This window comes from Trichosurus vulpecula, chromosome 7, assembly GCF_011100635.1.
Source record: "Trichosurus vulpecula isolate mTriVul1 chromosome 7, mTriVul1.pri, whole genome shotgun sequence".
Taxonomy (NCBI): Eukaryota; Metazoa; Chordata; class Mammalia; order Diprotodontia; family Phalangeridae; genus Trichosurus; species Trichosurus vulpecula.
The window spans coordinates 49,311,234-49,338,704 of NC_050579.1; the positions used below are offsets into that span (position 1 = coordinate 49,311,234).

At 41.2% G+C, this 27,471-nt stretch overlaps 1 protein-coding gene and 1 pseudogene across 1 annotated transcript; both read right to left on the reverse strand.

Moving 5' to 3' along the window:
* Window positions 1-163: 163 nt before the first annotated feature.
* On the reverse strand, window positions 164-5,190 carry LOC118857518 (annotated as a pseudogene).
* REG4 (regenerating family member 4) lies at window positions 4,926-27,471 on the reverse strand. Its single transcript, XM_036767980.1, has 6 exons — window positions 27,386-27,471; window positions 21,641-21,779; window positions 16,298-16,395; window positions 12,944-13,081; window positions 8,381-8,486; window positions 4,926-5,524 (listed from the first exon to the last, which is right to left on the reverse strand). The coding sequence occupies exons 2-6, from the start codon at window positions 21,702-21,704 to the stop codon at window positions 5,457-5,459; spliced, it is 474 nt and encodes a 157-aa protein (XP_036623875.1). The 5' UTR covers window positions 21,705-21,779; window positions 27,386-27,471; the 3' UTR covers window positions 4,926-5,456.

Consider the following 27,471-nt stretch of genomic DNA (forward strand, 5'->3'; position numbering starts at 1 on the left):
TAAAGCATCTCTTTCTCCCCCATCCTATAACATTTTCAGTCTATAACAAACTCAGTCTGGAACATTCACCTCAAATGACCCTGTTGCTAGAAGAGGTTTGGAGATGTGATTGAAATGGAAGGTTTTTAGAGAAGTAAATAGCAGCCTACTTTAAGGTTAACCTTTACACTTTTGTATTCATATTTTTAACAGGAATGATTTTGCAACACAAGTAGAAATCAAGTAAAGACAATTTGCAAATTAGACCTGACTCATCTTCAGTAAGTGTTGAAATTTGATGGTGACAGCTTAGGCCACCCAGGAAAGCCAGTAAGAAGAGACCAATTCTGCCTTTTTAGAAGTGTTTCAAGAGTCAAAAATTTGCCCATTCTACCTCGGACTGGCTGTTTGGGGGCATCTGAGCTTGTTGGCACCTTTAAACTCTTTGTTAGGTATGACCATTGATGGGAGATGGAGTCAACACTGTATTTTCCATGATATGCACCCATCCCACTATTACGAACTCTTCCAAAAGGCAATAAGCTGAGAGTGAAATGCATGATGATATAAATGCTGGTACGTAAACCCACTCCTGGAGGTTTTTTCTATCATTCTTTTAATCTTATTGTTATTAGAAAACATGCAGGATCAGGAGTTTCTCTCTTTGGTTTATGAACTACATTGTTTCCTCTCACTTTTCACAGGCATCATTGGAAGCACAGAGCCAAACATCTTTTCTTGTGTCATGTCGGAGTTGGGACTGACATCATTAAGAGTAGTCGGGGGACTATGTATTGTATCTCCCCTCCAAATGCTTTCTTTAGTCCTCCAAGTGAATTTGTGACCTTTTTTAAGTGAGGAAGGTTGATGATCATTTCGTAGTCGGAAGACTTTTTTAATTCTTCATCGTAGGATTTCTTCACAGTTTCCTTAATCTTCTCCACAATCAGACTCTGGAGGGATGGCTCCCAGAGAACATAGTCTGGAACAATGACCACAATTCATAGATTTCCCCCAGGTGACACACCTGTGACCAACATCAAGATGGCAGTCTTTGTCAATGTTACACGGACTCTTCCCATTGAGCTCCAGAGTCATGGGAGTCAAATGCTTGGCAGTAGCTTCCACGACAATCTTCCTGACTCTGGCACTTCCAGTAGAGAGAATAAGGTCAAATCTTTGCTTCAGAAGTTCCCTGGTTGGGGCAGCTAGGTGGTGTAGCCCTGGAGTCAGGAGGACCTGTGTTCAAATACTACCTCAGACACTTGACACACTTACTAGCTGTGTGACCTTGGGCAAGGAGCTTAACCCCAATTGCCAAACCGCCTTCCCTCCTCCAAAAACAAAGCAAAACAAACAAACAGAGCTTCCCTGGTCTCCTCCATGCCACTATTAATAACAGAGTGTGGCTCCTTGTCTAAAAACTTGACTGTGGCCAAGAGCGTGGCTGTCGTTTTGCTTTATTCTGCTGAATTGACTATGATAGCATTTCCTGGTGCCATGGCTCCTATGGGTGGCTGGATATTTAGGACAAATGAGGAGTTTCAAGCCCCAATAAGCAGGAGCATTCCTAGAGGCCTTGGGTGGAGATGGCCCTCCCCCATCATTGTCAAGAGATTCTTCTCAGCTGGCTCTGGGACAGGTTGCCCAGGAAAGTTTCTGCAAGCATACAGTCAGATTCCCCAAGAACACTAAGAACCTAGGGACTATATTGAATTTTCTCTTGTGAAGGTCCTGGGCTGGTGCCACCAGGATTTCCTTCTGGCCCTCCTGCCCCATTCTCTGCAGGGCCTGTGGTTGCTGCAGGCAGAAGAGCAGTGGCCATGAGTGGCCTGTCTGGGAACCCAGCCTGTCACACCAGCTGCTCCAGGGAGCTGCCTAGCACTGCGGGAGACCAGGGCTGCACTTCAGTTGCCTCCCGAGGCCAGCGTCAGGGCTAGGCCTGGGAGTGGCCCCCTCTGGTCCCCTCCCTCATCCTTGCCCCTCATTGAGTTCTTCAGCAGCCAGAAAAATATTTGAAATTGAATTCCAAATAACCAGGGCCACTTTGTTGCTTTTTGTAGATTGAGGGTTCCAAAATTCCATTTTGAACACTATGTATAATCTGTTCACTTGTTCCCTACTTGTGTGGTTTGTGATGGCCCATGCAGCTTTTCTTTGGGATTTCAAGTCTTCCCTTTGACAGAATTCTAACCAAGTACGGAACTAGTCTGTGATTCATAATTTGCTTTATTTAGTCTTGATGGCCAGCTGTGATGTTTGACATGGTCCATGCAGCCTCCTTCTGAATATTGGTTTCAGAGTGTGAAAGCAAGCTAGGAAAGACAGGAAGAAGTCCTGAGTCTATTATAATCTGAATTTTATTTTTGTGAAAATTTTTTTTATTTTAAACTTAAATACAAAACGAGAAAAGAAAAAAAATGCCATGCACACAGCAGACCCGAAGAGAGTACTGAACATAAACCCGAAGAGAGTACTGAACATAAAACAATAAATTTCCTTTTTAAGAAAACCTGTATAATAAATACTATACATTATTTTCAAAACTGTCCAGCTTGCTTTGCTTCCTTGTTGGTTTTCTCTATTCTCTGCTGTATACTTTTTACTTTATTTTTTAAAATTATATTTATTATATTCTTTACTATAATTTGAATTTGCTCATCTGTCCCAGTGATGATGTTTCCTATAAGGGCAGCTGGGTGTCGGAGTGAATAGAGTGCCTGGCCTGGAGTCAAGAATAATATTCTTCCTGAGTTCAAATCTGGCCTCAGACATTTACTAGCTGTGTGATCTCGGACAATCACTTAACCCTATTTGCCTCTGTTCCCTCATCTGTCAAATGAATGGGCAAAGGAAATGGCAGACTACTTCAACATCTTTGCTAAGAAAACCTCAAATCGGGTCATGGAGTCAGACACAACTGAAATGACTGAACAACATAACTTTTAAGAATGGAGTCTCTACTGGCAATTCCATTGATCCTTGAAGTTTCCATAGCTGGGACAACTGGTTGTTTCTGGGCATACAGATGGTGCTCAATAAATTCTTGTTTTGTTAAAGGGATGACATACTTAATGTTGTTGACTGATAATTATTTGACCAATACTTGTCGATTGATGGATGAGAATCCATTGTGAACAGAACAATAACCCAATATACCTCCTTGGGCTCTTCACTGAAGTGCCAGGGTCTGCCTGTGACCTACCCAGAAACAGAGCAGGGAACTTTTCAGTCAATAGCACAAGATTATTTCTGTTCTTGGCTATCAGTGCCTCCCCATGGAGTCTCCCAGGCATCATTTCTACCTCCATCCCCCAAACCGCACCTGGATTTTAAGGCAGATTCATTGTATTGTTTCATGCTTAGAAAAGCAACATTGAAATCCATTTCTAAGGGCATCGAGTTCCTGTGATTGTTATTGCAACATTTTTAGGGGTAATGCCTGCCCGAGTCTCCGGGCTATGTGGCCACAGTATATATTAGCAGAAGCTCATGAGACTGTAGAATGTGTCTCTCTGGATAAGCGAACCATTGTTAGACCAAAGGCAGTAGCTGTTCTGCGTTTCTTCTTGGGTGGTGAAGCAATGATTACCAAATAATAATAGCTTGCAGTCCTTTTTCTAGGATGTTAAGGTTTGAAAAGCACTTTCCCTATGTTATCCCATTTGATCCTCTCAACAATGCTGGGAGGTAGGGACTACTATTATCCCCATTTTACGGATCAGGAAACTGAGGCAAACAGGTTAAAGTGACTTGCCCAGGGTCACACAACCATGAAAGCGTCTGAGGTAGGTTACAAACCCAGCTCTTCTTGCTTCCAAGTACAGCATTCTATTCGTTGTGCCATGTAGCTTAGGGTAAGCACTCCAGCTGATCTTAATCAAGTGCTATTCCAACAGTGATTTTTTGGTGCTTGAACAGAGAGCAGAATTGGGTATGGAACAACGTATGTCCCATTTCTCTCCTTCATACTTTTGCCTAGGGGCCCCAACTCTGAAATGTATGCCTCACCTCCGTCTCTTAGAATCTGAGTTTCTTTCACAACTCAGTTCAAACTCCATCTGTTACACAAGCATCTCTCGAATCTTCTAATTGTTGGTGATTCCTCTCCACTCCCATTCCATTGGGTTTATTTTATTTATAAATTTATGCATATGGAGTGTAAATTCCTTGAAGACAGAGACTTTCACTATGTATTCCTAGCATCCGGTTCCTGACAAATAGTAAGTCCTTGGTAAATGCTCATTGGTTGATTGGAGTATGAGGCAAGATGGTAGGCAGGAGATTTCATTCCTCTCCAGGAGGACAAAACTGTATTTAAAGCTGAACTATGTCAAGTCTAATACAGGAATTTTCTATAAATGGGACATCAGAAATAATTATGAGCGATGTAGAAAAACAATTAAGTTAACTGCAAGGTCCTTCCAGCTGAGATGGCTCAAATGAGGCAATTGAATCCTTATGCTCTTTCAAGTCCTAGTATTGTTTGGGCCCTGGAATAAAATGTTCTTCCAGTTCTAGCATTCACAGAGGAAGGCCAGGAGAGAAGCTTTAACACATTAAACTTGTTTCATCTAAATAACTTAAAAACTTGAAACAATTTTAAAATCTTGATCAATTACCACCTTTATGTTGCTTGGACCAGTAGGGTCCTAGAATATTAGCATCAGAAAGGAACTTGGTAATTAATCAATCATGAAGTATTTATTAAGTGCTTACTAGTGGCCAGACACCATGTGAGATGCCAAGGATAGAAAGACATAAATAAAACTGTCCTTGCTTTCAAGGAGCTCCCATCCAAATGAAGGAAACAACCTACGAATATATCTAGGTAACTCAGAGATGGCCATTACGAAGTAGGACAGAGGTCTGTGAGGAGAATTGGAGAGTAAAATTCTGAGTGTGGTCTTGAACCGTCAGCAGCCCCAAAATGAAACAAAGCCGGCTTTTATGCACACAGCTATTTATTAAAAGGGAACAGCAGGGCTCATGACCTAGCTCTAGCCTGGTGGAAGACAGATTGTACTTTGCACTGGATACATATTCTTCTGGCAAGAGTTGGGAGGCTACGTCAGTTACAAGGGTCAAGGTAAGTGAAACTGGAGGAGGAAGATCCCACAGAGCTAGAGCAAGCAGCCCATGTACTGAGAAAACTTGTTTTACTTCCTACCCCTCCGTCTGCCACCGCTTAAAGACGCAGAGGTCCTCCATCATTTGGAGTTGATGTCCTTCCTTCTGTCGCTGTCATCAGTCTGCCCAAGGACAGGCAGGAGGGAGGGAAAGGGGAGAACACATGTGAATTGAAAAGTTAATTCTTCAGAAATCAGTTGGCTCCATTGCTGATACATTGCCGATAAAAACTGGTGGGGAAGGGCTGAAGAGGGAAAAGTCTTTCCAGTAGCTCATGGAATCTTACCATTGGGATAGAGATGAAAAAGGAACATGCTTGTGGCTGGTGTGGGGACTAAGCCTCACTTCTAGGGTCGGTACTTGCATATGAAATGTTGGCGCTTATTGCAGTCGTTTTTGCTCCAGGTTAAGAAATCTGCAAAAATACAAAAACACTCCTTTTTTCCCCTCTGCCTTAAACCCATTCTCAAGTCCCCAGCAAGGTTAAGCAGGACCCCCTTGATCCTTCTTTTTTGAGTAGATCAGGGAACTGGAGACAACTGACAGGGGTAGTGATTCCTACCATTGAAAGATGAACTCATATTTCATGAAGAGCAGAGAGAAAAATCTCAAAAATACCAGTTCTACCTCTCTGTTGGTTGTGAGTGACCACAAAGCCTGGTCTCTTCTCCAACCTGGTAGAAGCATCTCACATTTTTTTGGGAGGGATACCATTGGCCCTTGGGGAGACATGGCTACATTTAAATACTAACTAAAATAACCATTCACTTATACTTTTGCTTATGCTGCCACTTCTCCTCTCTAACCAAAAAAAAAGATGAGTTGTTTTGATGTCTTACTAATATAACCTCAATTATTGAAAAATACCCATCACATTGAAAGATGATCCATCTAGTAATTTTGAGTAGCAGAAGGAAAGGACTCTCAATTCCCTTCAAATCAGCCTTTTCTGGTCATCACTCTGGCCTGCGGGTCCAGGGGACAATAAAATGTGACTCTCCAGGTTTACAGGACATTTGTGGACCCATGTCACCACTGTTCTGCTGTCTATACAGCCACCACCACTGGTAGGCAAAAACTTGAGGGTATGTGCATGATTTCTAATTTAAGGAAAGATATGTGGAGGGATGAAATCTTTTATGTCAACTCACAGGGAAGATTTAGATGTTTAGTGTTATAGGGAAGGGAGGCAGCAATAGCATAGTGGGATAGACTCTCTTTGTAGTGGCAAAGACCTGGAAAGTAAGAGGATGCCCATCAAGTGGGGAATGGTTGAACACATCATGAGATTCAGAAGTAATGGAATACAATAATGTTGAAAGAACTTATGAAGGGGACAGTTTCCAAGTAACTTAGGAAGACTTTTGTGAAATGATACAGAGTAAAGTGATCAGAACCAGGAGAATAATTTATAAAATAGTAACAACACCAAAAAGACAAACAATTCTGAAAGACTTAGGAAATCTGATCGATGCAATGACCAGCCGGGATTCCAGAGGACTAGTGATGAAAAAAGACTCAGGGTATAGAATGAGAAAAGATTTAGAGATATAGCCAACGCAGGAATAAATTTTGCTTTATTATGCCCATCAGCTATAAGGGTTTTTTGTTTTTGTTTTGTTTTCCAAAGGGAGAGAAAATAACTGAAAAAAAAATAATTAAAGTGAACTACCACTCCTTAAAAAAGAGAAAGAACACTGTGCTTATCTCAGAAAACTTGTATGTGAGTCCTAGCTGTTTCTCACTAGCTTTATGACCCTGAGAAAATCATTTGCTTTACAGAGTTTTAATTTCCTCATCCCTAAAATAATGGAGTTGGACTAAATCACATCTTTAGGTTCCATCCGTCTCTATGAGTTGATTCAATCCCTTGAATCACTGGGTGGAAATTAGAAGGCACAGATTTCAGCTCAATAAAAGAGAATTAAAAAAAACAGTTTTAGAATGGTCCAACAACAGAGCAGACCTCCTGAGGGGAGTAGTTAATTCCTCAGAACTGAAGTTTTTCAAGTAGAAAGCAGTTGAATTACTCTCTCAAGAATGCTTTAGTTGAGATTCCTTTTTTGGGAGAGAGGTTGGACCAACTTTCTGATTCTCTGATTCTATTGTAGCTAAGAGTACTTAGAGACTCATAGGATATGATTGGAACTAGACCTGTGATTTCAGAGATATAAAGAAAACTCCCCCTCGAATGACAAAACTCCTTCTGCTAACGCATGTGGGCAATTTCTTGCAATTTAGTTGCCCAAAGCAGAAGTGTCAAATATGGTCCATAAAACTTTCCAGTGCTACTCAAACCAGATTTATGTGTAATTAGGAAATATTAAGAAAATAAAAATGAAATAGAAATATAGAGAATATTTTATTTTAAATACATAGTTAATACATTGCTGAAGGGAGAATCATGTATGAATTAGAGGCCCTAGTTTCTCTTTAACTTTGACATTGTGGGCCTGGAGAGCTGAGAGGTGGTGATTCACCAGATTATACTGCCAGTATATGCTAGAATCAAAACTTGGTCATTCCTGGCTTTGAGGCTAGTTCTCTACGACACCATCTAAATCTCACTGAATTTAAGAGAAGAAGTGTGAGAGAGTAGAGAAAGAGCTATCTTCAAAGCCAAGGAGAGCTAGGTTTAAGTTTCACCTCTAATCTATATAGACTGTGACCTGAGATAAATCATTTAACCTCTGGGTATTTCAAGCAACCTCTCAGACTTTGAAGCTGCAGAGAAGTAACTCAGATGCATTGGTAAGAGGGAGTTTCCTATACTAACGTCATCATAGGTCCCTGTTTAGGGAGATAGGGGTGAGAACAAGACTCTCCAATGGAATCCTAGAGTTATAGATGGTTAAGAGGTTGATATCAGAAGACCGATGTGTGGGTGTGTGCTAGAGACTGTGTGTTTGTGTGTGCCCAAGTGCGAGGGTTTTGGGATGCTTCCCAGTTTTCATTTTTAATAAGGAAAGAACTTTTAGTTGTTCATTCATTTCAGTGATGTCCAACTCTCCGTGACCCCATTTGGTTGTTTTTATTTTTTTTTTGGCAAAGATACTGGAGTGGTTTGCCATTTCCTTTTCCAGCTCATTTTACAGATGAGGAAACCGAGGCAAGCAGAGTTAAGTGACTTGCCCAGGGTCACATAACTGGTAAGCATCTGAGTCTGGATTTGAACTCTGGAAGATGAGTCTTCCTAATGCCAAGTCTAGTGCCCAGAGGGGAAGAATTAACATCGATGAAAAGCAGATTTGGATGATGCATCGATACTTACTGTCCTGATATGCCATCTCCCCACAGGCCTTATTTTGATAGTGAGAACTGTTAGCCCAGGCTTTGTAGATAAAGGAGCCTCCATCAATCCATTGCCAGTTGTTATTCTGAAAAGCAACAGGTAAAATGACAAACATTTACGTGAGAATGCTATCGTCCTAATGTCTCCTAACATCTCGTCCTTCACTATCCTCCTTATGTCTCCTAACATCTCATCCTTCACTCCCATTTCAAAATGAAGCGATTTGCATCTTTGCCAAGATTAGTCCTTCCATCTGTGTCTTTGAGCCGCATCCTTCCCTACCTCCTCAGGGACCTTACTCTATAAATCAATACCTTTCTTGCATTTTCATCCTCTTTCTCTCTTCTGACTCCTTCTACTATACCTGCAAACATTCTCAGGTCTTCCCTAGGTACCTAAGAATGTGGTTTGCCATTTCCTCCTCCAGTTCATTTTACAGTTGAGGAAACTGAGGTAAATGGGGTGAAGTGACTTGCCCAGGGTTACATTGCTGCTAAGTATCCAAGGCTGGATTTGAACTCAGACCTTCCTGCCTCCAAGAACACGGTTGGTGAATAGCGTCCTGAGTCACCAAGATCTGAGTTCAAATCTAGCCTAGGATGCTTATCAGCTGAGTGACCCTGGGCAAGTGACTTAACCTTGTCTGCCTCAGTTTCCTCAAGTATAAAATGTGGATAATAATAGGGCTTGCGTGCCAGGGATGTTGTGAGGAGAAATAAGATAATATTTGTAAAGCGCTTTGCAAATCTTAAAGTGTTTGCTATCACTATTATTATCTTAAAAACCAAAACCAAAAACCACCTGGCCCTGACCTTGTATTCCTTTAGGTTGTGGTCCTATATTTCTCTTCCTTTTCACTGGTATACTTTCAGAAGAGTAGTTCTAACCCTACTTTGTTAGGCACTTCGTGATCTTATCCCATTTGCCTTTTTTAAAAAATATCTCCAGCACCATGCCTGGCACATGTAAGTGTTTAATAAATGCTTTTTGCTTGACTGATTACTCTCTCCAAGTTCTAACATTCCAGGCAGGGGAGTTCATATTTTATTTTATAATTAATAGGGAGCCTCTGAAGGTATTTGAGCAAGGCAGTGATGCTGGGTCAGGGCAATATATCAGGAAGCCTATCTTGGCAGTTGTTTAAACTTTTGAAGAGAGAGTGTGGAGGCAGAAAGAACAGTTAGGAAGCTATTACAATAGTTGAGGTTAGAGGTGACCAAGGTTAGGGTGGGATACACCAGGGTGGAAGCAATGTAGGTGGTGGGTAAGGAGTATAGATGAGAAACATTATGGAGGTAGAGTGAAGAAGACTCATCAACTGATTAGATGTGGTGGGTGAGGGGAGGGAGGCGTCCGAGAGAATGTGTCTGCTCCTGCCAGGATGTACTTAGGGTAGTCTCCTCAGTATACCTAGCTCATTGTTGATTCACCCTGGCACGTCCAGGATGGCTTGCTAGTACAGGTTCTTTGATGTGCTTTACTAGGAAAGATAGTTTTTTAAGGGGTCAACAATCTTCTTTAAGTACATTCACTAGTTCAGGGGAAAAGTCAGCACCCTGAATATCAGAGAAAATACAAGCAGAGAAATTAGCATAAAGACCAACAGACAGGGCTCTTAACTGCCAGAATCAAATCAATATTGCTACATACTTTACATACACCACTGGATCGAGAGAGCCTTTACCTCTGAGCAGTTGGGGAGTTCTAAACATGTGGCCACTCAGAGTCTCAGCCAGGGAATCAAAAGATCCTTCTTATAAGCAACCCCCCAAAGCAAAATACCAACTCAGGGTATATATACACTTCTCAGAGCCAGAAGGCATCACAACCCTTGTGACTCAGTGCCTAATCAACTTAGTACCAAAAGGTTTGAAAGCCTTCCTACAAGTAAGCCTCCCCTAAGCAAGCCTCCTTCCCCCAGTCAGCTCTGTGACTCAGGATGTATTACAGCTGTGCGCTGAGCCAGAGCTCAAAGCAGGTCACAATGGATGGGGAAGATCATCCTATTCCATTTACGTTACATGTGTGTATATTATCATGTCCTCATACAGCCATTTTCCTACATTGTTTAACCAGAAAGTGGTGGGTACAACTTGGTAAGTTAGACCCTTGATGTCTTTCCTTATTTAACTGGTGTTTCTTTCATTCAGATCCTATTTGCTTTGTTTGGCTGGAACCCTTGTACTTTTTATTTAATCAGGTCAGCTAATATTAGTTGAGCACCCACAATTTGGGACCACTATCTCCCATGGATTATGTAAATTTGGTGACTCTGGGGTGGACTTATTTTATTTACTGCTTTCATTACACTTGATTGTGATCGGGAGACTGGAAAGCCAGGGTGACCCCAAGCTTCCTTTGAATGTCTAGAAGAGAGGGGTGAGTAAATGGTCTGTAAACAGCAAATGTGAACTCTGTACCCTCCCACCCACATCTCCCAGATCTCAGTCCCCACCACACATATATGTAACCTGTGGTTCAAAGGCTAGATGTTAGCTTCTTCCCAGGGGTCTTTCTCCCTTCAGGGGAGTCTAGAACTTCCTGTCTTCTATCTTGAAACTAAAAGTCAGAAGACCAGGACCTCCTTTCTCTCAAACTCTTACCCCCTTAAATGGGCAACATTGAGTAATCAGTCTCCATTAATGAGAAGAGTCTTATGCAAATGAACTTTGAACTGTGAGTTACACTATGAGTTTCTACAGTGGAGCACTGAACCAGGAGCATGTGCATTTTCAATGAAAAGCTGTGTTATTGACCACATACACTGTGAGTTTCTACAGTGGAGCATTGAACCAGGAGCATGTGCCTTTTCAATGAAAAGCTGTGTTATCGACCACATACACTGTGAGTTTCTACAGTGGAGCATTGAACCAGAAGCATGTGCATTTTCAATGAAAAGCTGTGTTATTGCCCATACCGCATCTGGGACCCAAGCATAAACACAAGCATCTCCTAAGGCTTTACATAGCTCTTCTCTCCTCCTTTTTCTTTTCTTGTCTTTTTAAAGAAAAGGCTGGATCATATTTTTCTTCCCACTTCAGTCACAAGCAACACTTCCTCTAAGAGGCTGTGAACCTTCCATCTTCTCTGAATTAGATTGCAAACTCCTTAAGGACAGGGACTACCTTTTGTCTCTTTGTATGCCCTTCCTCAGCACAATACCTGGCACATAAGGGCTCTTAATAAATATTCATTGACCTACTTCTTGTGGGAGCAGCTTGGTGGCAAAGTGGGTACAGCACACAGCTTGGAATCAGGAAAATCTGATTTTGAATCCTATGCCAGACAAAGCTGAACAAATGACTTAATTTCCCTATGCCTCACTTTCTTCCTCTGTAGAAAGAGAAAAACAGTCATCCCTATTTTACAGGGCTGTAGGGAAGATCAGATGAGTTAACATACATGTAAAGTGCTTTTCAAATCTTAAAGCATTGTATAAATGTTATGTGCTGATTTATCTATGTTGTCTCCCCCCATGAGAATGTAAGATCTTTGAAGGCAGACACTTTTTGCTTTTTCTTTGCATACCTAGTCCTCGGTACAGTTTCTAGGATAAAGTAAATCAATTAAAAAGGAGAGTTAAATCTTTATGTAGTCTGCGTATGCAAGCTTTTGTGTGCATGTGTGTCATGAGAATTTTGCCTTCCAAGAGGTAATGAGGCCCTGAACTCAGAAGCATCATGTCTAGTCACCCGCCCTCCTCTGAAGAAATATATCATGCTGAACTCTAGCAGAACCCTACCCATGGGGCTAATTCAATTCAAATAACAAGTAACTATTAAGTATTGGGACAGCTTGGTGGGGCAGTGGTTAGAGTGGGGGCCCTGGAGTCAAGAAGACTCCTTCCTGAGTTCAAATCTGGCCCTTGCTGGGTGATCCTGGGCAAGTCACTTAACCTTGTTTGCCTCTGTTTCTTCATCTGTCAAAAGAGCTGGAGAAGGAAATGGCAAACCTCTCCAGTATCTTTGTCAAGAAAACTCCAAATGGTGTCGTGAAGAATCAGATACCACTTAACAACAGTAACAATTGGGCGCTTATTATGTTCTCTAAACCCTCTGATAAAGCCTGAGACTACAAAGACCAAACTAAAATAATCCCTGCACTCAAAGGGTTGGTATTCTACTCATGACCTACCATTCCCACCCAGAATTTTATAAGCTCCTCAAACACGGACATTGGCAACCAACTCATTGTATTCTGTGTGAATTACGCATGACTATGGGTATGGTGGACCCAGCTCAAGGCTTGTTAAATTTTCAGCGTGAGCATTTACACCCCAGGATCAGCAGATGAATCAGGGCTGGTTTTACTGTTTTGTTGATTGTTTGCTCAAGAGTGAAGATTAAACTTAAAAGTACCTTGTGGGTGCTTTATTTTTTACTTTCAAGTGCTGATTGTCAATCATTTACCAGCATAACCCTGCAAATTTGGCAAGGCAAATGTTGGTTATTCACTTTCTCATCGGAAAAGCAGATCAATTCCCAGATGGAGGATTTGAGCCGTTTCTAAGAAGGCAGTAAAAAAATCCCCTCCAAAGATTACCTTTTGGGGGTCATTGAGACCAATCCAGACAGGCTGGCTGCGCTGATAGCCCCAGATGTACTTGGCTATGGCTTTGGCATCCTTTGGAGTCAGGACAGAAGCTAGGTGGGCCCCATTTCCAAAGGCCTGACACTCCAGCTGCAAGCAAGGGGAGCTTCCATTAGTTATCACTGTAACCCCAGACTCCCAGCCGGGGAGCTGTGTCCCGGGGAGCACACAAACTTGTACACAAACAACTCATATGCAAACCCTCAGTTGGGAAATTTAGGATTTACCAGAATCATCAGCAAAAAAATGACCTTGGGCCTGAGAGAAGATAAAGGAGCTACCTCAAGGAATGCCATCAGAATGGATGGTTGGATCTACCAGGAGAATAGGGATATCCTCTTATACCATGGTTAAGAGTTATTGGAAGTGGACAATGTGGGCTGCCATATTTTCAGGTGCCTTTAAGAAATGTGTATCTAAGACAAATATTTGTTTGCTGTGCTCCATTTTTACTTGGTAGTGGTGGACTTTGAACTTGAAATAGAGATCATTTCCCCATTTTAGCTACAGCAAGGGCTGATGTGTAACTTGTATCTGTGTTACAGCTTTAAAAACTCCTTTGGGTAATTAAACTTATATCCTCTATAATCCTGGGTATTTTTGCATTTATCCTAGATCGCACTCCTGCAAAACTGTGCGTAGCCATGTCCACCGGAGCTCAGCCAACAGCTTTGTCTTGGTTAAGTCAGATAATTCTCATCACCAGGAAGCTGACCACTTGGCAATGAATATTTTTGGCCAAAGTAACACATTACCATCTGCTAACATGTAGATAGTTGGTGTCTATGGTGGTAGAAGAAGTAGCCACTCTAAAGATACAATGGATTTTTTTATCCTGAATAATAGACCATTTATGAAATTCCACATGCCCTAAGGACTATGCAGAATATAGAATACAATTGATTTCTCTTCTTTGGGTAAATACACATATCCTAGTTGACCAGTTTGATTCATATCTGTGATTTCATTGATGAAGAGCAGAAACTCCTTTTGTTGATATAATTTACCTATAGAACTCATAATTGTAAAGAGTTACCTAGGGGCACTAGAACACCCCCAAGGAGTGCATGTGACTAGACCAAGGTCACACAGCCAGTATGGGTTGCAGGGATGTCAACCCAGCAGGGAGGGGAAATTTTTTAAGAATGAAATTCTAAAAATATGTAGAGAAACAATTCTGATGAAGGGGTGTTGTTTAAAGAGACTAGTGGGGATATACTAAGAACAAGCTCTAGTTGAAAACTGTGGCAACAGGATGAGTGATTAAAAAACTCAATAAGTTGAGGTGTTAAGAAAAGATTAAAAATAAAAAAGGTGTTTTTAAAAAAATTTGGAAAAGGTAAAGTTTCAAAGAAAGGACAGGACCATTATTTGGTGTGGATGGGATAATGATAAAGGATGACAGAGATAATAAATTATTATTTTGCTTTCATTTCTTTGCAAAGGAGAACTTTTTTAGACTGGAAAGGATAAAGTAAGAAAATAGTAAGACAACACCCGTCTACCTTTTTGGGCAGGCTAGAGGGTGCCATAGTGGATTGAGTGCCAGACCTGGAGTCAGGAAGACTTGAGTTCAAATCCAGCCTCAGATACCTACTAGCTCTGTGACCCTAGACAAGTCACTTAACTCTGTTTGCCTCAGTTTCCTTATCTGCAAAATGAGCTGGAGAAGAGAACAGTAAACCATTCTGCTGTCTTTGCCAAGAAAACCCCAAAGGGGGTCATGAAGAGTCAAACAAGATTGAAAATGACTGACCACAGAAACAACGAACCTATCCAACTTTAAAGATTCCAAGTGAGAAGGCTCAGATGAATTCGTTCCCAAAGCATTGAAAGGCCTGATGTATGTACTCTCTGAGCCACTGTGAGCCATCTGTGAAAGATCATAGAATGGTGGAGACAGACCTCTGGACTAGAGAAGCCCAACTTTGTCCTGATTTTCTTTTAAATGGACTAGAAAGGAGTCTATAAAGTGTAAGTCAGTAAGTTTGACTTCAACTCCTAGCAAAATTGCTAAAGAGAAGAACAGTAACCATTACAAGGAGCCATTCGTTCAACTAACCCCGTTGTCTTTTCTAGAAGTGGTAGATCGAGGTAATACTGTGACACAATTTATTTAGATTTTAATAAAGTTTTTAGAAAAGTTGCACAGTTTTGTGTACATGATGGAGAGAGATGACTTTGGGTGGCTCTAATAACATTGTTGAGTTGATGCAAAACTGGCCCAAAGAGTTTCTATGTCAACTCTGGGGGACATCTCTAGTGGAGTGTCTGAGGATCTGGACTTGGCCTTGTGCTAGTTAACATTTTTATTGGTGACTTGAGTAAAGGCTTAGGTGGCATACTTATCAAATTTGTAGATGACACAGAGCTGGAAGGAATAGTTAGCAGGAAGGATGACAGATTCAAGATCTAAAAAAGACCTTGATAAAACAGTGGGCCAATGAAATTTAATAGGAATAAATATAAGTTTTACCCATGAGCTGAAAAATCAGCACTATAGGTGTTAGAAGAAGTCTGACTAGATAGAAGCTTTTCTGAAGAAGGTCTGGGAATTTTAGCTGGGTGCAAGCTTGGTGTAAAGAAGCAATGTTATGTAACAGGCAAAAAAGTTAACATGAACTTTATCTGTATTGGAAGGTGTAATTCCAGAACTATGGAGGTGACAGTCAATCTTACTGTCTTCTGCCCCATCAGACCACATCTGGAATATTGTGTTCAATTCTCGGCAGTGCATTTTAAGAAGAATAATTGGTAAGCTAGAGAGAGTCCAGAGAAAGGTGTACCAGGATGGTGAATGACCTTCAAGATCATGGCATATGAGAACGGGCTGAAAAAATTGGGGATATTTAGCCTGAAGAAGAGAAGACTTGGACCAAAAAAAAAAAAAAACAATGGAAACTGGAAATGGCAACACCAGAGATGTGGTCTTAAAGTAAGGAAAGATTCTCACAACTGGAGCTATTCCAAAGAGGGATGGCTTGTCTTGGGAACCAGCGGATTTCCTTCATCAGCAGACATTTTCGAGCATAGGCTGGATAATTAATGACTTGTTGAGTATGTTGTAGGAGGGTCTCTTGTTCAGGTGATGATTGTGCTAAATCACCCCTGAGATCTCTTCCAGCTCCAGGATTTTGTGATCCTTTCCCAAACAGCCACCCTCTGCCTAACTGTTGAAACACACATAATCAACATTGCATTTTTCTCTCAAGGTCCCTTGGGGGGACCCAATGCTTGAGGCAAATTAACTGGAGCTGTCCCAAAGGGCCCTGGAGAAGCTGTTGTTAACTGACACAAATTTCTTACCTCAGCATCAGACCAACTTTGAAGTTTTCGAAAATATCCGTAACAACTGGATCTGTAGTAAAACCATCCTGTGCTGCAGCTGGGTCTCAAGAGAATATCTTTATGTAAACAAAAGATTGTCATTAGTCATCGTGAAAGTAAGGCATGGAGGCTGGGGTCTCTCATTCCTTCCTGATTATTCCTCCCTATCCCTATTCCACTTTTGGACAGCTCGAAGTATTAAATATTCCTAAATAAATACAAGGCTGTTAGGTGGTGCAGTGCATAGAGCTCTGGCCCTGGAATCAGGAGGACCTGAGTTTTAATCCAGCCTCAGACACTTACTAGCTGTATGACTTGGGCAAGTTGTTTCACCTGGTTTCCCTCAGTTTCCCTATCTGTAAAAAGAGCTGAAGAAGGAAATGGCAAACCACTCCACTATCTTTGTCAAGAGAACCCCAAATGGGGTGATGGAGAGCCAGACACGACTGAAACAATTCAACAGCCACCACAAATATTAAACATACACACAAACTGAAATGCAATTTACCTCTCTCTAACTTTCTACTCATTGCTTTTGGTAATTCACCATGAAGCCAATGCCATATCACACTATTTAATTATATATCAGTCATTATCACACTATTGGCTCATATTAAGTTTGAAGCTTCTTAAAAGTCCCAGGTCATTTTTGCATGAACTGTAGCTATGTCTTCCCCTATCCTGTACTTGTATGGTTGATTTTTTTTGAATGTGTGTCAAATTTTACATTTATCCCTATTAATTTTAACTTAAAAATTGAACATGTTTTAAGCTGATTTTGATCAATACCATTTCTTATAGAAATTTAATTGATATACAAAGAGTTCCTGATTAGTGAGACTGATGATGGGAGTCTGAGGAGAAGTGTGACTTTCTACGGACTCAGATGTGATTCTTGTTTGTTTCCACCAACAAAAAAAAAATGAAAAAAAATCATTTTTGCTCCTTGGCTGCTTGTGAAGGGAATCAGGGCATGCCAGACACCAGAGTTTCCAGATTATCGGGCTAGAGACAACCAGCCATAGAAGAGAAGCCTTCAGACTGTACCCAGGCTCTCCACATTAGGAGGGTCTCTGACATGGGGCCTACACGGCCAATGGTGGAAAAGGACAAGGTTAGCACAACTACCAAAGAAAAATATCACAGGGATCATGGAAGATCTCAAGCAGATTGTGATAGATTGCAAAGGGGAGGCATAACCTGGTAGAAAGAACACTGGATTTGGAGTCTGTGCCTTGCTTTAAGTAAGTCCTGGCTCTGTTTTCACTTGGGTGACCTTGGTTAAGTCACTTCCTTTCTACAAGTCTCAGCTTTCTAATATGTAAAATAGAGATAATATTTATATCACTTAACTCACAGGGCTATTGAGAAGAGAGTGCTTTGCAAACACTAGATCATTATAGAGTGAGAAATATTAATCACAAAATCTAATTTTAGACTATGAAAAGATTTTCAGGAAGTGATGAAATGCACAATCCATAGAAACAGAACACACACATACACATGACAAAGGTAAAGTAGATTTCAGACAGACTAGGGGAAAGCGGCACAAAATAAAATAATTTTTTGTTATTTTGGTTTTACTTTATGAAAATGTTCAAGTTTCTACACATGATTCCTCTTTTTATTTTGAACATTCGCTTTTGTTGATGGTTATAAAGTTTATAATAAAATCATTTAACCATCTAGGATATAGGCCTTGGGTGTGTTCCTATAATTATGGCCTGTTAGATTCAGGAAGGTTAGATTCAACAGGTGCATGTCAGTCTTGACCTTCATCTTTGAGTCCCAACATGGAGAAATGGAAAACCAGGTGATTAATGAGTTGAAATCCTACAGGTTACTAAATCTGGAGATGAGAAGGCAGAGGGGTGCTTGATACTAGAAGGACTGAGCTGAGTCAACTGACACAGTGAATTATTATTGTTTTATTTAATCTATGAGGTAAAGAAAATATGTATAGTTGGATGGAAATTTTTATTTCACAGTAAAATTATAATACTTCTGTATCAATTGATACATCTGGTTCTTGCAGTGTTAACAAATCTTCAGGTATGAATGGGTCATTGTTAGGGCTTTGAAGGAGTGTGTGAACCATTCATTTTTATAAAAGATGGCCTACAAATGAATCTGAATTTCAACACGAAAGAGTTTGTTTGGGGTCGATGAAGAATTTCTTTTGGCTTAACCAAGCTGAGTGATTTGATGCTGAGACAGGCATTTATCATTGTCCTTAGAGATCATTAAGGGGCTATCATAAAGAAACCACTGTTGGAACTCAGGTCTTTCTGACTCTGAGCCCAGTGCTCCACCTACTGGGCCAACTAGCTGCCCTGAAAACTTTCTTATGGAACCCTTATTTACATTACAGAGAAAACAGTTTGGGAAATGTTGCCTTAAGCTTGACTGCATGCAATATCATCATAACACCAGCTAGACCCTTTTCCTCTGGTACTGTGCTCACTAAGCAACCCTCTGATGACCTTTGGTTTCCCAGGTAACTTGATATGCCTTCATTATCAGACAAAAGCATTCTAAACATGGAAATATATTCTCCCCTACCCACAAATTAATAAATTGGATTCTTGCTTGCTTAAAAAGCAAACCACTGAGTCACAGTCAGCATGGGTAGTACAATCGTTCCAATATTCTTTTGGTGTCTCAGGTGCCTGTGTGGCCCTTCACAAGCAAAAAGTTTAGGCAGAGTCACCCCTCTTGATGCTCCCTGATTCTCGAATAGGACATACAGAAACTCCAATATGAACATAAAGTCATAGTATCCAGAGTAAATTCAATATTTAATAAGCTTAGAAGGCCAGGACAGTCCAATCAGAAAAGGAATGAATTCCCTAAGGTCAGATATATCCTGCCAAATGTCTATTTGCAATCCACAGTGGGGCCAGATTAAGGGCTCACAGCCTAACGCTGTGCAGGCTGGGCAAGGTGTTGATAACTTCTGAGCATGCTTTGGGGGTATAATTGAACTGATAACTGTCTGATCCCTGAAGTCTAGTCCTTCGGTATTTTCTTAGCCTTTTAATTCTTGGTTCTATCTTCCTCTCTCTCCCCTTGTTTCTGATATGAGTTTCCATCATGGACGGTTTATGGAAGACCTGAAATGCTAGTTCCTTGGTATCCTCCTTTCTTTCTAGTCTTCCCCCTTCCCCACTTTATAGCACTGCTCTGGTCACCCTGTATCCCTCCTAGAGCTTTAAAGGCCTGTTAGCTCCTGGACATTCCTGTTCATGGTTAGGAACAGTGATGAAAGAACAAATGGGCTGCCAAAAGAGATAACCAATCAATTCAATACAAATAGGTATCAGCAAAAGGGTTATCTTCTGCTTACTCACCTTTGCCAGGCACTGGGGAGACCAAGAAAGAAAGCCCCTGCTCTCAAGGAACTAAGTTTCTGTAGCAATCATCATGATCTACCCACTTGAAGCTTCTTTTTCACCTTTAGGGCCCCATGAGGGAAATATGGGGGTAAGAGGTAGAAATAACAGAAAGGGAGATTCTGGACTGATTTTAAAAAATATTGATAATTCGGTTGCCTTGGGAGGCAGTGAGTCCCCTGTCACTGGAGGTCTTTAAACAGGGGCTGCATGACTCCTAGTCAGGTATATTGTGGACAAGAGCATTCCCACTCAGGAAACGGTTGGACCTAATCGTCTCTGTGGTGCCTTCCAACTCTGAGGGTCTGGGATGTATCTGTCAGAATGTAAGCTTCTTGAGAGCAGGGACTGTCTTTCTTTCTGCTTATATTTGTTTTGTTAGTGCTTGGTACAGTGCCTGGCACCTAAGAAGTGCTGAGTAAGTGTTTCTTGACTTGACCACAAGGCATACATACATACATACATACATACACACATATGCACATGTATACACACATACACACATTGTAAACATACACATATACAGAGAGGTTAAAGTTTTGCTTCTGATTCAAATCTGACATGTGACCTGGCCCAGTCACTTAACTTTTCAGTGATCTAAGGCAAATCTATGCCTTTAAGTTGCAGAGATGGCATAGGCTTATATTATTGTTGTTCAGCAGTGATCAACCATATCAAACCAATACAAAAGTCCATGGAGTTTTCTTGGCAAATGTACTGGAGTGGTTTGCCATTTCCTTCTCTACAGGGTTAAGTTACTTGCCCAGGATCACACAGCTAGTAAGTGTCTGAGGCCAGATTTGAACTCAGGTCTTCCTGACTCCAGGCCCAGTGCTCTATCCACTCAGTGACCTGCCACCCCAGATTTACAATAGTACAGGTAATTTCTTTATCTGGACCTCTACCTATACTGATAAAATCCCAAGTCTAGCTCCCATTCTGTGTTTGGCTTTTAAAGCCCTTTAGAGACTGACCCCTTCCTACTTTTCTGGTGGTCTTATACTTTACTCCCTTCCATGTACAGTGTGATCCAGACACACACTAGCCTTTTTGAAGTTCCTTCTCATTCATATTCTCTCTCTTCCTCTCTCTCCTTTCTCTCTCTTTCTCTCTCTCTCTCTCTCTCTCTCTCTCTCTCTCTCTCTCTCTCTCTCTCTCTCTCTTCCCCCCACCCCCATCCTTCCCTCCCTCCCTCTCCTGATTGTCCCTCATAGCTGGAATACTTTCCCTCCTTTCTTATCTCACCTGGTTTCCTTTAAGATTAAAGTCAAATCTCACCTTCTGCAAAAGACCTTTCCCAGTCTTCTGGCCCCACCTCCTACCTCTCACCTCCCCCCAAGAAATGTCTTCCCCCTGAAATGATTTCCTATTTACACCGAATGTATCTTGTACACACATGCACCTATTTACATGTTGTCCCCCCATTAGAAAGCAACTTTCTTGAAAGTAGACACTGTGTCTTTCCTGTTTTTGTATCCCCACTGCTTAGCGCAATGCACAAGCTTAGCGGAAGAGCTTAATCAATGTTTATTGACCGAGTGAATATCCTTATTAAATAGGAAATAACTAAACCACTCTATTAGTCTCTGTCCTCTTCAACACGTTCATATTTTCATTAAAATATGTGCATTAAAAATCATCCCATAAGAATTTTTTAAAGTATAATTCCTATTTGGTCACCATCTCCTTCCTACTCATAACTTATTGGTTCCTATTTCTCTACCTTCCTTTGGGTCCTTTCCTTCTGGGCACTGCTCTGTTCTACACTCTTTCAGCACTTGGCTAACTTGTGCCGTGTTCGTTGGCTTTTTATTTGCTTCTGATGGCTTCTCTTTAGTCTGGGTGTAGTGTACTCCCTTACACTTTGATCTCTTTGAGGGTCACCTTGAGGGAGGCCTTTATCTTTGAAGCTGTCAATGGTGCAACTTACCTCCTAGGATGACTGTGACTGAGGTACAGCTCAGGAGCAGGAGCAGCCAGTTTTTGGAAGCCATTCTCTTCTTCCGCTCCCAGGTAGTCTCAATCACAGGTTCCTGTTATGTTCTTGAAGCTTCTGAACAGCCCTAGGTCTGCAATTTAAGCATATTTGCTGAGATGTGAAGGAGCCAATCTCTTTCAGGATTTTTCACATCTCCAAAGGCAAGGATGAATGTCATCTTCTGTTCAGACCTGCTGAGCTAGAGAATCCTCAGTCCTGAAGGCTAGTGATTTCCCATTCAAAATTCCCTCATTTGTTCATCCATCCATTACTTTTTCATTCATTCAGCATACATTTCCATGCAAAGCAGCATATTATTTACTTCAGGGGACATGTGCAGGAAGTAGATACCAGGATAAGTAATGCCTGAACTTTGTTCTTAAGGAGCTCACAGCCTAAGGAGATGGGATAAGACAGGCGTGCAAATCAACTGTAATGCTAAATAGAAATTAAATGCAGAGGTGCTGCCTATGTACTTATGGTTTGCAATAGCCTCAGTGGAGGCTTTTCAAGCAAAATCGGATGACCATTTAGTGGGAATGCTGGAGAGGGGATTCCTGTTCAAGCATAGCTTAAGTCTAGATGGTCTTCAAGATTCCCTTCCAATTTGGAGATGCTATGATTCTGAGAGCTACAAATTGAGTTCTTTGAGCATTTGGTAGAAAGAAAGACTTTATGACTGGTGGAATGAAGGATGTAGCATTTTACCTACATTTTAACAGGCTGAGATGAAAAGAGAAGGACATTTTGGATATGAGGAATACTTGTGGCCCTCTAGGTCCTCAAGTGCAGCTCTTTGAACCCAAACTTGCAGGGCCGCATTTGAGGACCTAGAGGGCCACATGTGGCCTCGAGGCTGCAGGCTTTTTACCCCCGGTATAGGCCCTGTCTGCGGAATACTTAAGAGTACAGTTTGACAGCAGCATGGAGTACATGGGGAGCAATAGCATGCCTGCAGAGAGATAGTTTGAACCCAGGTCGGAAACACTGAATGCCAGGCTAAGGAGTTTGGACTTTATTCAATAGACAATAAAGATTCATTGAAGATCTTGAGTGGGAGAGTGACAGGAGAAGAGATGTGCATCTAGCTGGTTAATTCAGCTGTAGCATGAAGGGTGGTGGACTGGAGAGTTTGCTTCAGAGAATACAAGATCAGAAGCATGGCCATCTAAGCAGTGAGAGTGGAAAGGTTCAATAGACTTTAAAGAGATAGAATTACCAGGACTTGGTCATTCATTAGATGAGGGAGATTGGAAGAGGGAGGTCATAGGCAAGAACCAGTCAATCTTGCATTTCCTCACTGATGTCCCAGGCACTTGACCTCTCAGTATTAGAGACATGATCAGAGACCAAACTCTAGGCTGTATAAATCTCTTGGTATGGCCATGCTTGGTTCTTTTTCTTCTCGGTGACAGATGTCTACTCTCCAGCTAGTCTCACAACAGCCAGTAGGGGGAGTACAAAGACAACCCAAGAGACAATGTGTTTCCCAGAACTCAGAGCCTCTTAATTTATCTTAGCATATCAGAGCACAAAGGGACCTTGGAGATGATCTGTCTAGACCAAGCCCACCATTTTATTGCTACATGAAATAAGGCCCATGCAAGTCGAGTGACCTGGCCAAGTCATTGAGCTAGTTAGTGGCAGAGGTGAGACTAGAATGGGGTCTCCTGATTCCTGGGTTTATATACTTTCTATATCTTATTGACTAGCTGAACTCTCATTCCTGCTGGTAGGAAAGAAGCATCCTGGAGAACTCCCTTACCCCAGCTAACAGAGTAGTTCCCTTGGGGGACAGCTGCTGCAAGTTCAATGTGCTCTGTGTGTCCATATCCCATAAAACCACAGGTGAAGAACCACTATAAGGGTGTTTATCAATAATGGTCAGCCAGAGAACACATTTAGTTCAAAGGGAAGGTATTTAGTGAAATGTCTTAGTAAGAGAAGCAGGAACAAAATATTCCTCCTATAGTCCTCGGGCTTATAGTCTAGTGCTCCCACAACTGCGCACAACATCAGTGGGATACACTTAGGCCACATAAGTGCAGGGGCACACATGCCAAGACACAAGTATGACTCGGGCACATGTATAGAGGGGTAACCCATGTACTGCAACCCAATAACACCTTAGTAGTTTAGGATTGATTATTTCTTCTAGTGATTTCACTTGGCCCCATCTGAGCTTGCTTCTTGATGGTCTTAGAGATTGCCTAGTTCTGCTTGGCTAGGCACCAATTGGCCAGATGCATAGTTTCTGTTACTGTTCTGCAAGATGCTGCTTAGATGGACACAATCTCTTTTGGTTACTTCTTGCTTCCTCCACCTTCTGCTCTGCTGAAGTCCTTGGCTATTCTTCCTCAAGGAAAGAATGAGTATTGACAGGCTCTTTTAGCTTAATGACCCTAGGCTTTTTTCTTCCTAATATTAGCCCTTTTTGAAAAAGCAATAAATTCTTGCTTAAGACCAGTAAAAACTCATCCCCTTAGGTTTTTGTCTTCTTTCTTCTCAATCTTGGTTATCTGATCTTGACAGCAAGAGATTCTCAATCATATGCACAAAGAGAAGGTTTCTCCACATTAGCTTCCAACAATCTTTTCTTTGGAGTAAATTTCCTGGTCATTGGACTTGGGGTCTCCATTGGTAACCTCATTCCATCTCATACTAATCATTCCAAACACCTTCCAATTTTAATCTCTGAAGACTAGATCAAGTAATGAATTTTGCCCAATAACTCTGGAGTTTACAATTTCCCAAACCCCAATTTTCAAACCCTAAGCTTCTTCCCTTCTCTCATGGAGATTAGTGAGTGAGGGACAAAGGCACAATGGGAATACCAAGACAAAGAGGATGTGGTCTGAGTACCTGAGACCAGCCAAGGCAGCCATTTGTATCCTAGGATGGCTGGGATACTTTCCTTTATTATGTACCTACAAGTAAGCTAGACTGAAGGTAGTGGAGGCAGGAGCTCAACCCTAGGTTCTGATTAAATCATGGAAAAGCTAAGACTTAGTGTCAAGTAATATGGCCTTGAACCTAGCTTAGAACTTGAAATGTTAGTGTAACACAGTTAATTTAGTGCTGGCAGATGACACAAAGTCGGGGGAGCTAGCTGACATGTTAGAACACAGAAGTGGTATCCCCAAAAGATCTTTACGGGCAAGAAAAATGAGCCAAATCCAGTAAGATAGAATTTAATGGGGATAAATGTGGTCTTACATTTGGACTCAAAAAAATTAACTTTATAAGCTATGAGTCATGATGGGGATATGGCAAGACAACTAGCCATGCCAAAAAAATATCAGGGGCTTTTTGTAGATTACAAAATCATTTACATGGCAGGAAAAAATTAGTTTTTTGTTTTTAATCTAAGGTTGGAGTAGATTGGATTAGACCTGTGATTTAATTGATGTTGGGAATTCCCAAAGAGGAAATTCCTTCTATCAATACTCATAAGCACCTTCTCTATGGTTTATGATCTTAGAGAGTCCTTCCAGAGCCTCCATTTAAGAAGGAAGGCCAGTCATTTCTTCATTTCCCACTTAGCTGCACTCTTCTGGACTTCTCCATCAGGGTTCCATGTTGGGTACCTTCCCTTCTTGCCTTCCTCACTCCCTACTTTTGGCTGCCTTTTCTGTGTTGTTTTCTCCCCATCATATTGTAAGCTTATGGATGTCTTTTGACTTTCTTTGCATTCTCAGCACTTAGCATAATGCCCAGCACATAGTAGGTGCTTAACAAATGTTTATTGACTGACAGTAACATCCTGTTCATCTCATTTCCTAATCTGGGTGCCCCTCAGGGCTCTGTCCTGGTAGAACATCTTCTCTCAATCCTCCATTAGTCATCTCCTTAGATTCCATGGCTTCAATGTTCATCTCCATACAGATACCTCCCCAATCTATATTTCTACCCCCTTATTTGTTTTTATGAAGTTCTACATTATCAAATACCTACTGAACATCTGTACTTGGGCATCCTATTGAGGTGTCAAACTCAACAATGTCCAAAACAAAATTAACAACTTTACCCTCCAAATAAATCTGTCCTCAAAACTTTGCTGTTTTTGTTGAAGACATTACTATCTTTTTGATAGCCCAGGTTTCCAATCTCAGAATCATTCTTGACTCTTCCCTTTGTCTCATCCCCTATATCCAATCAGTTGCCAGCTTTCCTCAATTGATCTCCCATGCCCGTGTCTCTCAAAATCCTTAACTTACTCCAATGCGAAGATCAGGTGTCACCTCCTCCAGCAATAATTTGGCATTTATTCCAAATCCCTATTATATGCCAGATACTGATCTTCTGCCATCCTTAGAATTCTCTCTTTCTCCTCAAATTACTTCTATGTGTATTTTGATATATGTCGTGTCTTTCCTAAAAATGGGCAAGATTCCTTGAAGGCCAGAATTATTTCATATTTGCCATTGTATCCCCAGTGCCTATCATATGGTAGCTCCTTAATAAATATTTGTTAAGTTTGAGAGAAATTATTATTTTCTATTATATTAATAACCAATTATTAAATTAGGATTAAAGCTTTTTCTCTCAATTTCCTCATTCAGGGATGGGCTCTGGTAAGTCAGTCAGTCTCTGAAGGATATTGCTGGTATATGAGATTGCCCAAATCCTCGTGGAACATGCTTCTCAAATCTTGGGCAGGATCCCACTCAACTAGAAGACCTTACTTCTGGTTAGACTATAAACAGAATATAATGTAGGTGAATTCCAGCCCTTAAGCATTAAGTTTCTTCCTTGTACTTCTCCATTGGAATTTAGGGTAACCCAACTCATGAAGGAGAAAACCCACCAGAGTGGTTTGGATAGAGTTGGATTCCATTGTCCAAATTGCTGGAGGTGGCTGAGTCTCATCATCAAGCCATGTTCTCAGCAGGAGTTGCTGAAGGCTTTCAGCCCACCTCCTCATTTGAAGGTCCACCCCCTCTTTAATTGTTCACCAATAAGGGTTGATTTTCACCTATCAGGGGCACTCCCTTTTCTAAAAGTATATTAAGGCATTCAGTATTTCCATTTGGTGTCTTTGGTTACCAAGAGAAACCACTGACCATCAATTTATCGATTATCAGCTAGCCTACTTAATAAATTGATTATTAATTACCCAGAAACTGTCTCCCCAGCTCTTCATTCATCTCAGTTGAATTGATGTGAAACTCAGGTGTAGGTGTACTTGTCATTAGCAGACACTGATGCCTTTTAATGGGGGAAATGAAATGTTTTCAGAAACTGTTATTCAGAGGATAATAGAATGAAGAGCCTTATATAACATGAGAGGGGATGACAGCAAAATATTACTGTGGTGTGATTGGGGGAGGGGGTTATTATCCAAATGCCTAGACTTGAGCCCAGGGCTATAGCAGAATGCCAGGTACCATACATATCCCACAGAATATTGTAATCTGCATTCTTTCAACTTGGAAGATGAATTAATTCTTAGAGCTCTAGATTCTCACCATCATTTAGAACTTAGGTTAGTTTTTGAAAACTCCCTTGCGTGGAACATCTCCCACACAGTCCCCACAAAAAAGAGAAGTCTCTATTCAAATACAGAAACAAACCTGTCCACTCTAGAAAATAACCTCTAGTAAACAGGCTAACCTTCAGAATGTGGGAACAGCTGTTGAATTAGGTACTGCACAAAGGGAGTAGCTATTGATCTCATGGTGCCTGGGAGTAGGTTACCTGTGTGGTATCAAAGGCTCTACTGGTCCTCTCCTCTGCAGCCTCTTGAAGCTGGAAAGTGTGTGCCCATTCACTGATTCTTATAT